The 16,519-nt window shown below is 38.3% G+C and overlaps 1 protein-coding gene across 1 annotated transcript; it reads left to right on the forward strand.

Annotated features, from left to right (window-relative positions):
* The first annotated feature begins 1,898 nt into the window (after window positions 1-1,898).
* LOC136239103 (uncharacterized) lies at window positions 1,899-13,366 on the forward strand. Its single transcript, XM_066029840.1, has 6 exons — window positions 1,899-2,038; window positions 2,305-3,699; window positions 3,754-3,885; window positions 3,930-4,121; window positions 12,021-12,161; window positions 13,125-13,366. Exons 1-6 carry the CDS (start codon window positions 1,960-1,962, stop codon window positions 13,247-13,249), a joined length of 2,064 nt encoding a protein of 687 aa, XP_065885912.1. The 5' UTR covers window positions 1,899-1,959; the 3' UTR covers window positions 13,250-13,366.
* Window positions 13,367-16,519: the final 3,153 nt, after the last annotated feature.

The following is a 16,519-nucleotide window of genomic DNA, read 5'->3' on the forward strand; positions in this document are numbered from 1 at the left end:
TTATCCTCCAAAAGTGTTCAGAAATTTTGCAGGTATGCATGTGGAAAAAAAAACACTAATAATAAGATAAACAAAGTGGCATATTCAAAATTACTTTTTAGGTTCATATTTACTAATGGACCTTCTTTTGTGGTTAGGGGAGCTTGGTGTTTAGGTGAGTGTTCCACTAGGATTTTGACAAAAAAAATATAGGCACTATATATATGTACTACTATGGTTCATGAGTGATGATTTTAGTTACCATAGTAATGTTTTGGAGAATTTAATTAGCCAACTTAAACCAACAATTTAAGTAGCCCAATGTATACAAAGGGAACTAATGTTTTGTACTGCCTCAGCATAAAAGGCATTTGTGGTCAGGGCTCATAATCATGATACTGCTGTAACCATATATAGAGTGGTATCATGATATTACCTTGTAGTCAGGGCAATATATATTATGTGAAATATAATCCTGTGGTTTCCTTTGATCTGTGGTGTCAAAGTGGTTTGATGTCCCAGTTTAAAATATTAGATGTATGATTCCTATATGTACAGCTTTGACATCTCACGCAGATCAAAGAAAACCACAGGATTATATTTCACATATTGCCCTGACCACAGGGTAATAATTGTGATATCACTTGTGGTTACAGTGATATCCTGATATAGCCCTGACCATGAATGCCTTATTTTGTGCTGAGGCAGTACAAAGAGTTCCCTTTTAATTCTGGTTTAAGTTGGCTAAGTGTTTTCTCAAATAAATAAGCATTTGTGTGACTTAGCATTGATATACGTAGTTCAGCAGCTAAGCATCACTGACTCATATGTATGGTCCATGCAGTGAATACAAGCTAATCAGGTCACGGTATAATAAGGCCACCTGTTGGCCAGCTGAACTGGCCATTGATGTAGGTAATCCCCAAATGTGTCATTCATGTATACATTGCTTTGCTAGTAAACTTCGGTATTGAATGGCAACACTGAAATCCAATTGGTAGCCATCCAAGTCTGGAACGGTGGACAGAGACATGATCATGTTTTCACAAGCCAAACACAACAAGAACAGCTCTATTGTGAAGACGGTGCAACCAACTAATCAAATGCTGACTCAGTGGAGGACCCCACACAGGCAGAACATAGTTCAGTTGTGATAGAACCAAGGAATCCACCAGCATCTATAAAATATGTGCTGGAAGCTTCGGATGACAGTTAATTAAATACAGATAATAAGCCATCTTCTTACAACCTTTAGCAAACCGAAATTTCCATGTAAGTTTGGGATCAATCACCACCCCCAAATACGTCTGCTGAGTGACAGCTTTCAAAGAAACACCATCCAACGATACTGCAGGAACACCAACAGCACACACACTCTCATCCATGTACTCCATACCACATAACACTAGACTTAGCCACGTTAAGCTTCATTTTGCTGCTTGTCACATTACACACTCTGAACATACTCTTAACTATCACCACAACAGATTAGCCATGTTGTGGAAAGTTGTCAACTGGTCCACAGCCTTCTTCAAAAGTCATAGCTACTGAGCTACAAGTTATGTCCACATTTGAAAGAAATTTATTGCATTTGTAACCTGAGACTAACCATTTCTGATGAACCAAGTACATTAGCAAGGTTTCTCTTGGGCTGTGTTGGTGAAGCAATCCAAAGTGCTACAAAATTCTATATTAGAGCATTTGATTCATTAAATTCCAAGTGATGGTTTGCCAAGTGGCTCTTATCAAAAATGAAAACTAGAAGACTTAAGTACAGAATGTGCACTTTCACTTACTAAGCTGCCCTACTAACTGTCTCCCATTACACTACAAATACCAGAACACCACAAATGAGCTGTGATGTACTGTGTTGACCACAACAAATGTGAACAGATGTTACTGTTGCTCCATGGCTTCTTTGTTGTTATGTAGTTCCTGTTTCAACTTACTACAGCTGATAGTTGATTTGAGCAGAGCAAAATGAAGGATATTATGGTGGTAGTGTTGATCAGCATAGTAGCCACAACATGTGCTGAGCGTATAGTAATCCCAGGATATGGTATGTGACAGCATTATAATAGTTTTATAATGATACTGAGACATTTTTTTATTAATGTGCAAGTGTCCTACTTGTAATGTGTGATATTAAATTTTATACAGAATGTTAGCAACCATTTATCTATAAGTATCATGATAAAAAAATGATTGCAAGCATGTAAATTTGAAATTCCAAATAGAACATTACATATAACATGTGATTGTGTCTAAATATCATGCATGCATGATGCCAGCGGAGTGTTTTCAAGTTCTGTTCTTGTCTTTTAGAACAAACTGAAGAAGGAACTGAGTTTTATGTTGGATTTTATCAAAATCGATTTGGAAGTATTGGAGAGCGAGAAGCAATTCCTCCAATTCTTTGGGTCACCACTAAGGAAAACAGACGTGTTCGTTTCTTTGTTTCCACTGTAGCAGGACAGCTTTTCACTGGGTTTGCCAGACCTGGACAAATTACTTACGTACCTTTAACCTTTAAGTTGATTGTATTTGAGACTAACCCAGGTAATCCAGCTGATAAATTTAAAGGGATTCGTATCAACACAAATAGCAACAGGAAGATAGTAGTGTATGGTCAACATGAGCAATTAGCTTCCAATGATGGTTTTCTAGCACTCCCCATTATTACACTACCAGAAGGAAGGCTTCATGAGTATATGATAGCATCAATATTAGGAGCATCAAGTAGTGATGATCTTGCTATTGATAGTGTTGCATTAGTTATTGGCACTGAGAATAATACTAGGGTAACTGTCTGTCCTACAGAAACTGTTTTTTCTATTGATGATAGATTCTTTTTTGGACTGCCTGCTGTGTCTACAATTACTATTAATCAATTTGAGGCTTTGTATCTCCAGATTCGCCAGGCCCCTGGTGATCTAACTGGTACTCACATAAAAGCAAATAAACCAATTTCTGTGTTCAGTGGACATGAATGTGGCAATGTTCCTGGACCAAAACGGCCAGGACCCTGTGACCATCTAATTGAGCAGATTCCACCAACAGACATGTGGGGAAATGAAGTAGTCACAATTCCTTTGAGAACAAGAACAGGTGGTGATTTAATAAAGGTGATTGCTGCCCAGGACTCCACTTCAGTGAACATCACAAGAACTGACTTTGGTACTGGTGTAGTCACTGCTGATCCTAGCTTTACACTGAACTCTGGTGAATTTATGGAACTCGTTATTAGTGATTATAGTTTGATACAGTCAAATCGTCCTATTGGAGTGTTTCAGTTTAGTAGAAGTTGGCAAACAGACAATGTTAGGTTTTCTGATCCATTTATGTTGTATGTACCACCTTGTGAACAGTATCGTGATAGTTATGCTGTAGCTACTGCTCCATTTGATCCATCTCTTGAAGGAACTGCTAATCCATTCCGAGGACCCTATGTCAATTACACCAATATAGCAATACCAGCTGCATATTTTGATATTACTCAATTGACAATTAACAATGCAGTTCCAAGTGCTGCAAATTTCACACCAATCAGAAATGCTGACAACACCACCTGGGGCTATGGAGCACAACTAATACTTGATGAAGGAGCTCAGGTGATCAGTCATTCAGATGATCAATCAGGTTTTGGAGTGACAATGTATGGCTTTAGTAACCAGATGTCATGGGGATATACTGGAGGAATAGGCCTTGCCCCTATTCAAAGTAAGTATGCACATATATTATATGTGGTGTGTCTTGTATCATTATGCACAATAGTACCTAGGATTGAAGGTACTGATGTGACTGTATCAGAGAGTGTTGGTACTGCTGTGGTGCAACTTGTGAGAAGAGGACCAATTGTTGATAGTGTTTCAGTCAATGTAACAACAGTGGATGGGTCTGCTACAGGTTAGCATAATAAGTAACTGTGTTATTTTACTGTCATACTACAGCTGAGATGGACTACACAACTGTGTTACGGACAGCCACCTTTGCTGCAGGCAAAGCTACAACAAACATTAGCATACCAATCAGATATGACACAATACTAGAGGAAAGTGAAACCCTGACAGTGTCTCTTATTCCTAACCCAAATGTTATTATCCTACGGAATGGTAGTGTTACGATTGAAGATGATGATGGTGGTGAGTTTCTGTGTCATAGTGTTTCATTACACAAAGCATGCAATTTGCCATTGGTAACAGAGATAGTTAAATACAGTAGGCTAGAAGATGTATTAGGTGACAGTTTTCTTTCTCAGCCAAGCTTTCAGCATTACAAAGACATGTAAAAAATCCACCCTGTACAAAATGTCAGTTTTTTTTTACAATCCAGTTTCAGTATTTCGGTCACACAAAATGTGTGCGAAAGAAAGTTGCACAGTGAAGGCATAGGAATGGAAACTAAAGCAGCTCTAGCTATTACTCGTAGCAAAAAAAATTTTCTTTGGAGCAAAGGGATAATTGTTTTTCATAACCCAGCAGCTTGGTGTTCTTTTACAATGGAAAAACTTTTGTCTACGTGGTGGAGTTGAACATCAAAGGTTACATAAGCTGTCTTAAGTGAAAAGGGAAATAACAATGGTACAAGGTAAAGCAGTTACTTGTTATGTGTATATAGTGAGTTTGGTTCTAAGAACAACCAGGAAGGCTTTGCAAGCTTGAATCATGAACACAGGACTGTAAGGCAGTACAGTGTAATCTTTTGTATCTGGGAAGTCTGGTACATACTACCGTCAGAAATATCCATAAGGGCATAGGAGGAAGTCACTATGCAGAGGAGTTATGGTCACTCTCCCCTGGGCTGTAAAATGTATTATCACCTATTAGTAGAATAAACAAGCCACCTAACAGGTAGACAGTTGTGCTTTATCTAAACCAAACTTCATTATGGTTAATAGACTATACAAGTCACATGATTACTTTGGGCTATCCAGACAATGGAGGTGCCCAGAATATTGGAGTCTGAGGTTCCACTGCATGCGACCGGTTCTGAATGGTGTCATATTAACATTTTAGACAGATATTTGAAGTTGCTATCTCGAGTTGCACATGGTAACGACATTTTCTATCTTCGGTCACTCAGACATAGGAGACATTGTCAGAGGGGGCCAAGGGGGGGGCAAGACGTTTTAGTGCACAACAGTGTTTATGTCACTAAGAGGATAAGAATGGAATTCTAGTACACAAGTTATTTTCATTTGCAGGACTTTATTCTGCATATAGCTGTATGAATGATGGAAATACAGTTTTTAGACTGTAGTAGGAGAAATTTTTAAAAAGTAGACCTCCTAGGATTGAATTTGAGAGAAATTTGATAGCACTTGGCTAAAAAAGTGAATGCTTTGCAATGAGTACAAAGATTGGTTAGCCTATCTGAGATAAACCTGTATAATAGTTAGACGTCAAGAACCAGGGTTCTACGGGATTTAGAAAACTCGAAGGCCCTGGGCTGTAGCGCCTGAGGGTTTTCTAAATCCCGTAGAACCCAGTGGTTCTTGACGTCTAACTTATTTAGACTACAACTCGTTATTGTACCTTGAGTTGACAGCTGCTTGTAAATGGGAAATTTATGGCTAATTACTAGAAACAAGCCATCTACACCTCCCGACATGGCGGGACCTCAGCGTGGCTGTTGCTACCCGTTTAAACGCCCATGCGTTGTCAATGTTACAGGCGCGTGCTATGTATCGAAGTACTGGAATAAGCGACTGGACTACAACTCATTGTTGCTGTTGTTGTGCCTCGACAGCTGCTTGTAAGCAAGTAATGTAGCGTTGATTAGTACAAACAAGCCCATTACACCTCCCTCTAATTCAGTACGGCTGTTACTAGCCATTTAAATGCCCATGCGTTGCCAATGTTACAGGCGCGTAATTATCGTGTTTCGTATCGCCTCAGAGCGTGGTCTCTATTGGACATGACCGTGGCTCTACGAGATTTAGAGACCACGTTTTCAGCCAATCAAATTTCAGTATCAAACTTGTTGTAGTCTAATTGATGGTAAAGTGTATACTAAATCAAAACAAGGAATAGCTAGTATTGATATGATTTGTACAAATTGTAAACTGATGCATTAGAATTGTGACTGTTCTATTGGAGTAGTGACTGCTCTATTACAGTATTTCAATCTTCGCACAAAAATTCTAAATTTATTTGCCTCACTTTCTTTACAGTGTACAGTTGTACATTTATAACTGTTGTCTTCTATTTGCCCATTGGCTTTCTATACTTCTGAATACAGTGCGAATGCATGATTCTAGTTTCTGGTATCAATATAGTACAGTAGGTCCAAGGGGGGCAAGAGAATGGCCAGGGGGGGAGGGGAACAGCACCCCTTGCCCACCTCCCCCCCTCAGATCTGCCTTTGCACTCAGATGTACTCCTGAAAGCTTGCATGGTTTTACAATGTAGCAGTTGATGAAACATGTTGGGCAATATGATGAAACATATGTTCAACAAAGCAAGAATTTCTAGTAGGTTTACTAATCATAGTCTTAGAGTGTATGGAGCTACTGCCGATTACAAATAAATGGTCCTTTAGTATTCAGTGGACAGGACTACTGGAATGACATCTCACATCTGTTTGGTTTTTGACACGTACAATACCAGATTGTTTAGCGCCATTGTAGACTATAAGAAAATTATGCACTCAGTTCTGCAGTGAGAAAATAAATATGAATACATTACACCCTAACATGCACAGGAAAGATCGGATAGAAATGTTAGAAACAATGAAGCAGTTGTGTTTGAGCTGAAATATAGCACGCCTGTTTCAGTTTATTAAGATAATATTATGTACTAATATCAGTTTTACAGGCAATGCACTTAGGTTTGCACTATAGTGATAACTTATCAGGAATAACACTAATAACCATTAGCCAGCATTACAAGTAAAAGTTGTAACGTGGGCACGAGGGCTTTGCCGATATGTGTGCCCGATTGCCCCAGGGTTCGAGGGCAGAGGGCATATATATCAGGCAAACCGGCCCCGTGTTACAGCTAATATGTAACACTTATTAGGCTGATAGCCTGTACAGGGTGATCAATCACCCAAACTAATATGAGTGTAGCCACTGGATGTATTATATATGTATACCTAAAACTTTTGATTATGGGTCAGCAGCTAGTGCATTCTGGTTTCATCCGGCTATGATGAATGGACATATCCTAGACATGATATCATGGAAATTTTGGTTACGCAAGTTTAATCTTTTAATCAATGCTATTGAACCGTTTATGGAAAAAGTATGGAGTTCCTTTAGATAGGTAAGCTTGCTTGTAGAGTGGTTACTCCGTGCAGAGTGGTAGCTTTGTGATGGGGCATGTCCTTGGGAATGTCCATATTCGAAAGCGTTTGGAAACGATCAGTGAATAAGCTATAGCGCTAGTTCTCACCTTAGCCCAATGTTTCTCAACTCGTAGGATGGTGAGGATATCAAAACGCTCTCCGTCTGAGTGGTTTTCATGGCAAATCCAAGGCGGGTAGTGGTAAAACCAGGACTGACGGAGAAATAGGAAACGGGAAACGAGAAATGGGATGGAAATGGAATTACTTTGCTACAAACACTCTTCATTAATGTAATTGAAGGGGTAGAAGAGCGAAAATTGTTTTACGACTTTGGTGGCTGAAGTAGCAGTGACTGCTGTATTAGAGTGTTTTGCAACTCAATTGCTAAAAAAATCATAAGCATATAACTGTACTAACAGAATGGCAATTGTATAATGTCTTGAACCAAATTTCTGATGGAGGATCATAGTACTGTAGATCATCCCGGCGATATCAGTGGCTAGATTATAATTATAGTCAGCTAGAAAATGCACTACTGTACCACTATTATGACTTTAAGGCTTAAATCCAAGCTAGCATGTATACCATTGTATCAAAAAAATTCTCAGAAGCTCGTAATGACGCTTAACTTGTAATGACACTCTGCATAATCATACTGTGATAGAGCATGCAGTCACTTCAACTTAAGCCACTGATACCGCCGAGGATATACTACCAGGGTGATATGCATTATCCACCAACTAACTACTGTCCAAAAGAGTTTACAAGCACAGATAATCATACAGGGGATGCTAGGGATATAAGTAAAGCTCAAGTTATTGCGTAAAATCATCAACATCATTAGTGGATCTTGACAAGAGTGATTGCAAGTATATAAGGTTAAGGGAGTTAGAGTAATTGATGAAACTTCAACAAGACCGTGAATCAATTTAAAGAGCATAAGTAGTTTAAGACATTTTCTTTTTTTGTTCTAAAATTGGCCAGGGTAGGTGGTCCAGCATGCTGCTGAATCGAGAAAAGTCATCCATAATGAAAAAGGCTGCACTCCTCTGGACTTTATCTAATTGATAGATTTGATATTGTACCAAGACATTATACAATTGCCATTCTGTTAGTACAGTTGTATGCTTATCTTATGATTTTTTAGCAATTGAGTTGCAAAACAGTCTAATACAGCAGTCACTGCTACTTTGGCCACCAAAATCATGAGAAAATCTGTGCTCTGCTGCCCCTTCAATTACAAATGAAGAGTATTCTGCAGCAAAGGAATTCCATTTCCACCCATTTCTCCATTTCTCATTTCCCATTTCTCCATTCCTGGTTTTACCATTACCCGAAATCCAAGTCATGCATCCTAATCACGAGAGTATTAATCGATCACCACAATCGATTTTGGCCTCGATGTCTATATAAATACTGCCCAGTTGTAGCCCGACTAGCTGGGCTACATACGAAATGTAGCCCAGTCGGCTCCTTTGATCTGAGGTGTGAAAGTGTTACATATCATGGAACACATCTCACCTGAACAGCATTTGGTAACTTGACTACTACATAAGTTTTGTGTGCAGGTGATAATTACGGTCATCAACTATTTCTCCAATAGCTCTCCTTTGTTCACCATTTGTTACTCCTAACTTCCTTGCATCTTAAAGTATATCAAGTACCAAATTGACATCAACAGCTATTGATACAAAGTGATCAACAGATGTTACTCTAGCAGGGAAGAGGACTCTGGCTTGACCACCACCTCCTATCAACAAGCCCTATACATCGCATTTGGTGGCCTTTGCATGTAGTAGTACCTGTAGCAAATCTTGAATTATACCTTACTCTAACTTCATAATCCTCTGTAAGTGGTGCTGAAGAGACTAGTGTATACTGCAGAATTCCACTAGACTCAGTGGTGGTGTAACGAGGTTGGGAAAATTCAACAATTGGCCCTATGTACAAATTTGCGGATTCATATTACCAAGCAACAGATATAAACTACATGGAGTATATCAGATATACTAGTGGATAGTTAATCCTTAATTCAGTCATGGTTATAGACTGAAGTTTAGAAATTTAATGTCCACAATTATAGTATATCTGCAGGTATGGGAAACCTTCCTTGTTTCACCACTTTTTAGCAATTCCCTTGTTTCATTACTTTTACTTCGATCCAAAATCCACTTGAAATTCCTAATTTTTGCTTCTACCTGTGATTTATTATAAGCTGTAATAATGTCGTTCTGTATGCTGGCTAGCCCAATTGTAGGGTCGTTAGCCTTTGTGCAATCATTATGACAATGTTGAGCATTTTGTGGGTGTCTGCTTTGCCTTCTGGCTGGCTACACCACTGATGCTGTAATACAATCACTCATCTCTTGTTTCACTACTTTAATCGCTTAGATCCCTACTTCAACATTTTTAAATAGCTATACTAGTATACTATAATATACAATGTTAGGAGTATTGTACTACTTCTGTAACGTTTTACGTAATATTATTACCTTTTGTGGTAACTAAGTAATATAAATGAAATATGCTATAAAAACTACTCAAGTTACTTTACTTACAAATGTAATGGATTGCCTATTATGAAGTTACTGTAATGACTCAAATATATTAAGACTAAAAGTAATGAAGTTACTAATCTAAGCATAAATGAACGAAGCTTACTGACTAGTTACTTTCTCTTGAATACAGTTATAACAAAGATTTACACATGTCCAACAATGCAATCATGTCACGTGATAAGGTGGTAGCTGTGCATGTGACAGCTTAGGACTATGTACATAAGTACAGGAGTTTGTGAAGTTCTTGCAATTCCGTAGTCAAATGTTTACACATGTGTATTATTGCTCTTACATGTATGCTGAGACGATGTCATCTGCTACAACTGCACATATCCTAATGCCGATAGTGCTCGAATATGATACGGTAGCCACAGTAGTTCATGTAGACATGACCATATTCACTTCTGTGCCTAGGAATTTGAACTGCATTGTATGTGCATGCGCAAAGTTTGAATTACGAGGTGACAAATCTGTGTCTACATGAACTACTACTGTACTGTATTATGTTTGAATATCTACCAGTAGATACGAATAGGCAGTTCTAGTAGATGATAGTCGTGTTTATGGAGATTAATCTTGAGATTAAAGTCAGAGCAATAGTGCGCATGTGCGAACATTTGAATTACAGAATTTGCAAGAACTTCGCCAACCCCTGTAATAGAATATGACAGTTACTTTATTCTATAGGTAATATGTAACTGTAGTTAGTTGCAAGTAACAGTAATAAGTAATAAGTTACTTCTAAAAAGTAACTATTCCAACACTATATAGTCATCTTATTTCTCTAGGATGACTTCTAAATGTGGCATTTTAGGTGGGCCAGAGGAGGGAAAATTGATGCCATTGTATATGTTGAAATTTCTACTGTATGCATGGTGTTGCCAATGAGAGGAGTTTCTGTACAGTGTGTTGCGAAGTGCGAAGCACGAGCATTCTAGGGGGTCTGGGGGCATGCTCCCCAGGAAATATTTGAAAATTAGACTCAGATATGCAAATTTAGTGATGGTTTCACTGCTATATATGTTAGCCTGTACCTTTGTTGTTCTTCAGACTTTCTATACTATAATAGGTAGATAATTGTAGACCTAGCTGATATGCAGGGGAACTTGCTATATATAGCTGTATAGTTATAGTAATTAGAAGTTCAAGGGGGTCTGGGGGTGCAACCCCCAAAAGCTGCAGAATTTTTGCGGCTTGAAAATGCCTTTAAATTTATGCTAAAAGCAAGTAAAGCTAGCAATTACTTGCAACTTCCCCCAAAGTTTGACAGGGAATCCATGCAGCATAGCCCCCTTATAGAATAGCCTATAATCAAGTTGTTATTATGGTAAAGCAGCTAGCTGTATACAATGAATTCACACAACTACAACAAAAAAGCTACACAACTACAAAAATGCAAAATACTATACTGGTTTGTCTGGAAGAGTATGTAATGAAGTGAACTGATCATCACATACTGTAAATATACTGGTGGATATAATCACTATTCAAAAATGGCAGGATGTGGGGTGAGACTGAGAATTTACTCAGTATCTCGACCGGATAAGTGAGTAGTTGAAGAGGACTGATTTTTGCTCATAATCTCATCAGATAGCTGCCAGGTGACGTATGGGTGTACAACTTCCTGCCATGGAATGAGGTGTCTATTTTGTCAATGCCAGCCAAGCCAGCCAAGCCAAGAGTGACAAGCCAAAAAATACTAATGATTATTTTATGAAGATTGAATTGTGATTAAGTGTGCTGGTTTAGAATCAAAGAATGCACCAGCCGTACCCATGATGTTTCCCACATTCCAACTCTGTCAGCACACATGATACGTATAGACCCCTCAATCATTCCTGTACAAAATGATGTGAATGCTATGGTGTGCTATAAGGTAATTGTAAGTACTGTACGTGTAGTTTTGTGCTTTAGTTAGGCTGAGAAATTGTAGGTAACTAACTTGTGTCATGCATTTTCAACATCTAAAATGTACACGTATAGATATGATCATCCATGCATAGATTGCGTGAGAGTAATATAGTCTGAGCTGGTCAACTAGTTGGTCCAGCTCCAGATTATTGGTCCGGCTCAGGCCTGAACAACCAGACCAACTCCTCTGGTCTTGTGCGCATTACTTCAGGTGCGATCCCTAGTACTACCATACCGTTTGATATTTCTATAATGCATGTATGTGTGATTTAATGTTATTTGTAGGTTGTACAATACTATCATTAGCCAGTGAGGGTGCTAAAGTGAAAGGAAACAATGCTACAATCACATTCTCAGCTGAACATATTCCAGTAAATGATGAAATAAAATTTGTCTGCAAGTTGGATCGAAACATGTTTGAATCCTGTAAGTAATGTAATGTAATGTATTATGGATGTAGCAGTTACATATGTAGCAGCCTAGACTGCATGCTGCTATGGGTTCAAGTTACCACTGGGTGTGTGAGTTTCTCTTTGCATTCAGCAGAGGTTTTGACATAATGATTTGACTTGCTGCATTCATAGGCTGCATGTATAAATAGCCTTGTCACAGGTGTTTAGTAGGAAAGCATTTAAGTGTGAAGAAGACCAATACTCAATAGAGCAGTCAACAATGTAAATCAAGTACTGGTTTGATATTGGTATACAGGGCGATTGGAGAATGGAAATGTCATCATGTGATGAATAGCTTATGCACACAAAACAGAGAGCAAGCAGAAACAATGCACTAGAAATTGTATTCAAGGTCTTCATAATCCTGTAAAGCCATACAAAGCATCACTTTAGAAGACGAATTATGCATTTGTTTTTGGTAGCATGCACTGATATGTTGCTATGCCACATGAATTATTCCCGTTCACTTTTGGAACTGCTTTTATGCTTCAAAAGTTTTTTATATAAGCAAGATTTAACTGTGGAACCATTTTGTAAGGTGATTTTATAGCTATTAGGAATATATGAGCTATAGTTATCGTGCCTAAAAATGGAAGCCACTCCCTTTTAAATGTTGGATCCATCGTCACATGTGGTAGAAAGGGTCATCCATGACTATGACCTTGCATGGACTGCTTGCATCCATTTCAGAAAATTTTATAAATTGCTTTCAACAGGTGTATCATTATTACCCAATTCAGCTGGAAAACACTCTGTGCATGCAGTCTGTACTTATGTGTAATAGGAATTGTTATACTGTAATTGTTGTTGATGTAATTCATGAATATGCTACATTATAATTTCACCCATTGTATTATATTTTGTGCACAATATTAATGGTAACCACTACTTAATCACATGTATGTACAGTGTAATTATGAATTATAATACACTTTAGGTACTAGTCCACTGGTTTACCACAAGATGAGTGTAGGGAGACATCGTGTTGTTGTGAGGGCTGAGTGTCTAGGTGATCGATCTTCAAGGAAAGCTCAGAAAATTACTTTCAGAGTTCGCAACTAATTCTCACCTTCAGAACTGACATGGAACTGAACTTCTTTTTGTGCACTTTAAATAGGCCAGCTGTTTCCTTTTTTGTAAACTGGTTAGCTATCACATTGAAATTAAAAAATTAAATTTCAGTACCGGTATTCTCTTCCAGATATGTACTATAAAAATATATGGGATTTAGACTACAGCATAGTTATAGTAATTATTGCAAGACAGATTTCAAACAACATACAAATCTATGGGAAACTTAGGGGTGTTTAGATGGCTATACAATGTGCATGCAGTATTTAATCAGCGGGGAAAAAGTAGCTAGCTGTTATCAAATTTGACAAAACCAGGCTTCCACACACATCCATTTCCTTAACTTTATAACATGACTTCCTAGCATGCTACCAACCTAAAATTTTTGACAATAATTTTAAAGTAAAAATTCAACATTTGAAGCTGATGGCTAAGTACTAACTTCATCCTCTGTAGGGCACTTGGTTGTACAGCCTGTTTAAAATGTTGTATTAAGTATGTTTGAAAAGTTGTAGAAAAGAGAATAATAATAATAACGAATCACTCTTTAGAATTCCTACAGAATGTAAGTGTCCCAGTGTAAATTGGATGCCTGCGGGATCGAGCCAAATGGATATTATTAACTATTTCTTTACAGCACAAACAAATATTTAGAATTCTTGAATTTCCGTGCATCATGCAATATTTTGCTATCTCAGGAAATATTTTAACACTACTTCCCTACGTCAAATGAAATGCAACAGTTGGCATGATAATAGAATAATCTGATTAGAAATAATATATATGAAGTATGTAAATTAATGCATATGTATGATAGTTTTTTAATCTCGGTATTTTACTGGATATACCTCCAATATTTAGGTATATAAACATGCAAAAAATTCAAGACACAACAGTAGTGTGATGATTTTACAAGGAAACTAAATAAAAGAATTCTGCATAATAATGTCCTAAGTGGAAGCTGGCAGCATTTCAACTTGATGGATGTGACTCTGTGTGCATACATGGGGACCAAATGACAGAAGCATATTCAATGGGGCCAGGGCAGACATATATATGTATGTTAGATAGGCTTTGTCTTTTGAATCTTATGAACAATGCATGATAGGCTAAGTGTTCTCGTAATGGAATAACCATTATAAGGAACCCACAATGAGGTCACACTTAAAAGGTGGAGATGTGGACTCCTTGGTATGGAAGTCTTACCCTTGGGATCCGTATCTTATGTATAAAAAAGAAAAATGATTAGCCTAATTACCTTAGTCATGGATCCTGGGGGAAGACCCCATAGTGGACCTGTTTGGGCCTCTATTGCACATGTGTAGATAGAGCAATGTGTTTTGTGATGAGATTCAATATTTCAATAACCCTACATTGCTGCCGTGTATAGTTACAAGCAAAAACAGAGTGGCAGAGTGAACAGTCCAGCAGTTTGCCCAATCTCTGTAGTGGGATACTGATGGCATATTAACACTGCTCATAAATAGCTAGCCAATTGTCACTGCTCAGGCTCACGTCTCAATGTTGTTATCAATTGCTTGTTAGTAGTATCAAGGTAGAGACTCTGACCGATCCATGAAAGTGTAGTACCAGACACTTTCTAATGCAGATATGGAAGTTTTTCCTGTGATTGGCTACCTGCTCTCCCCCCACTAGAAGCCAGATTACAAGTATACTTTTTGGAACAGCTGCTGCCACCATTGATGGAATTGTTTATAGTGAACAATAGTAGGCCTGCACATAATTAATCAGCAATATTTTCTCCCCATATCTGGATTAGTTGTTTCTGATTGCACTACTGATATGGTAGCCCAGGTCCAGGTTTATAGAAAAGGAACTCACAATTAGGTCACACTTAAATAGGTGGAAATGTGGGCTCCTTGGTATGAAGTCTTATCCTTGGGTCCACATCTTAAGTAGCAAAAGAAAAAAAATAATTAGCCTAATTACCTTAGTCATGGACCCTGGGGGAAGACCCCATTATGGACCAGTTGGAACCTCTATTGCATGTGTGCAGATAGAGCAGTGTGTGCTTGTGATAAGATTCAGTAACACTTCTTCCATGTTGAAATAGTAACACCAATAAATCAGCCATGACAATCAGAAATTGTCCACAGGAAGAAAACAGGATTACAGCAAACAGGCTAGCCTTTGAGTTTTATTTGTTGCTCTTTGATTTGAATGAGCAATTGTGGCAGCTCTGACTGTAAGAAAATGGGTAGTTAATCCGGTCATAATATCTTTAGAGTTCCTTTTTCGAAATGATTTCCCTGGTATGTTGCTCCCTTGTTTCCAGCAGAGGATTGCTCTGCTTTGGTTGGACTGTCAGAGGCTGTTGTGAAGAGTAGTAGTCTCACAGGAAGTCAGAGCTGTGACATAACAGTGAGAAAACATCCATGTGTAAATGTTAGAAATCTATCTTATAAACTTCTGGGTGTTGAGTTTTGATTGTTTCCACTTACAGGAAGAAAACTGGCATTCTGGTGGTCTAGATGTCACACTGGTCATAAGAATTGGATTGATTTAGTCCAATTTGTGGATGTCCGAGATATTTTTTTCTTTTATTAGAGGCTGGCTTTGACAGTAGCTGCAGAAGAAGGATCTCTAGCTGCTGGTGTGTATATGACATCATCCTCTGCTGACAAGAAGGGTGGTTGTCTCACATTTGGATGGAGGATCATACACTCTCAGACAATGGTTGCATTGACAGCCAAGCTGCCACACACAGTCAAGCTGCCACCTGCAACTACGTATACCATAGGCAGCCAACCGCTGCATGGAACAGAAGGCAAAAACATCGCAGCCAACCGCTGCATGGATCAGAAGACAATACCATTGCAGCCAACCGCTGCATGGAATAGTTGTTGTGAGAATACGGCTGGAAGTTCCGGAAGGTAGTGTTGCAGTGGACAAGGTTGGGCGATGCAATGTAGCTAGTACACCAATACCAGAAATTAGAGGTCATTGGCCTACTGCTTAAAAATGAAGTTGACATACAGTATTGGATTGGAAATACATCTCAAATAGCACTATACAATGTCCGCTTTGTAGTGAAGGTAATGAAATATGTATAAATAGAGTCTTAACAACCCATTTGGTAGGATTGACGTCCGTTTCTACATGTTCTACATGTAGCAATACTGACTGAATACCAGATATTTGAGGTCATGGGCCTACTGCTTAAAAGTGAAATTGACATACAGTGTTGGATTGGAAATGCATCTCAAATAATGCTGTACAATGTCTGCTTTGTAGTGAAGG

The sequence above is a fragment of the Dysidea avara genome, chromosome 11, assembly GCF_963678975.1.
Source record: "Dysidea avara chromosome 11, odDysAvar1.4, whole genome shotgun sequence".
NCBI classification, from domain to species: Eukaryota; Metazoa; Porifera; class Demospongiae; order Dictyoceratida; family Dysideidae; genus Dysidea; species Dysidea avara.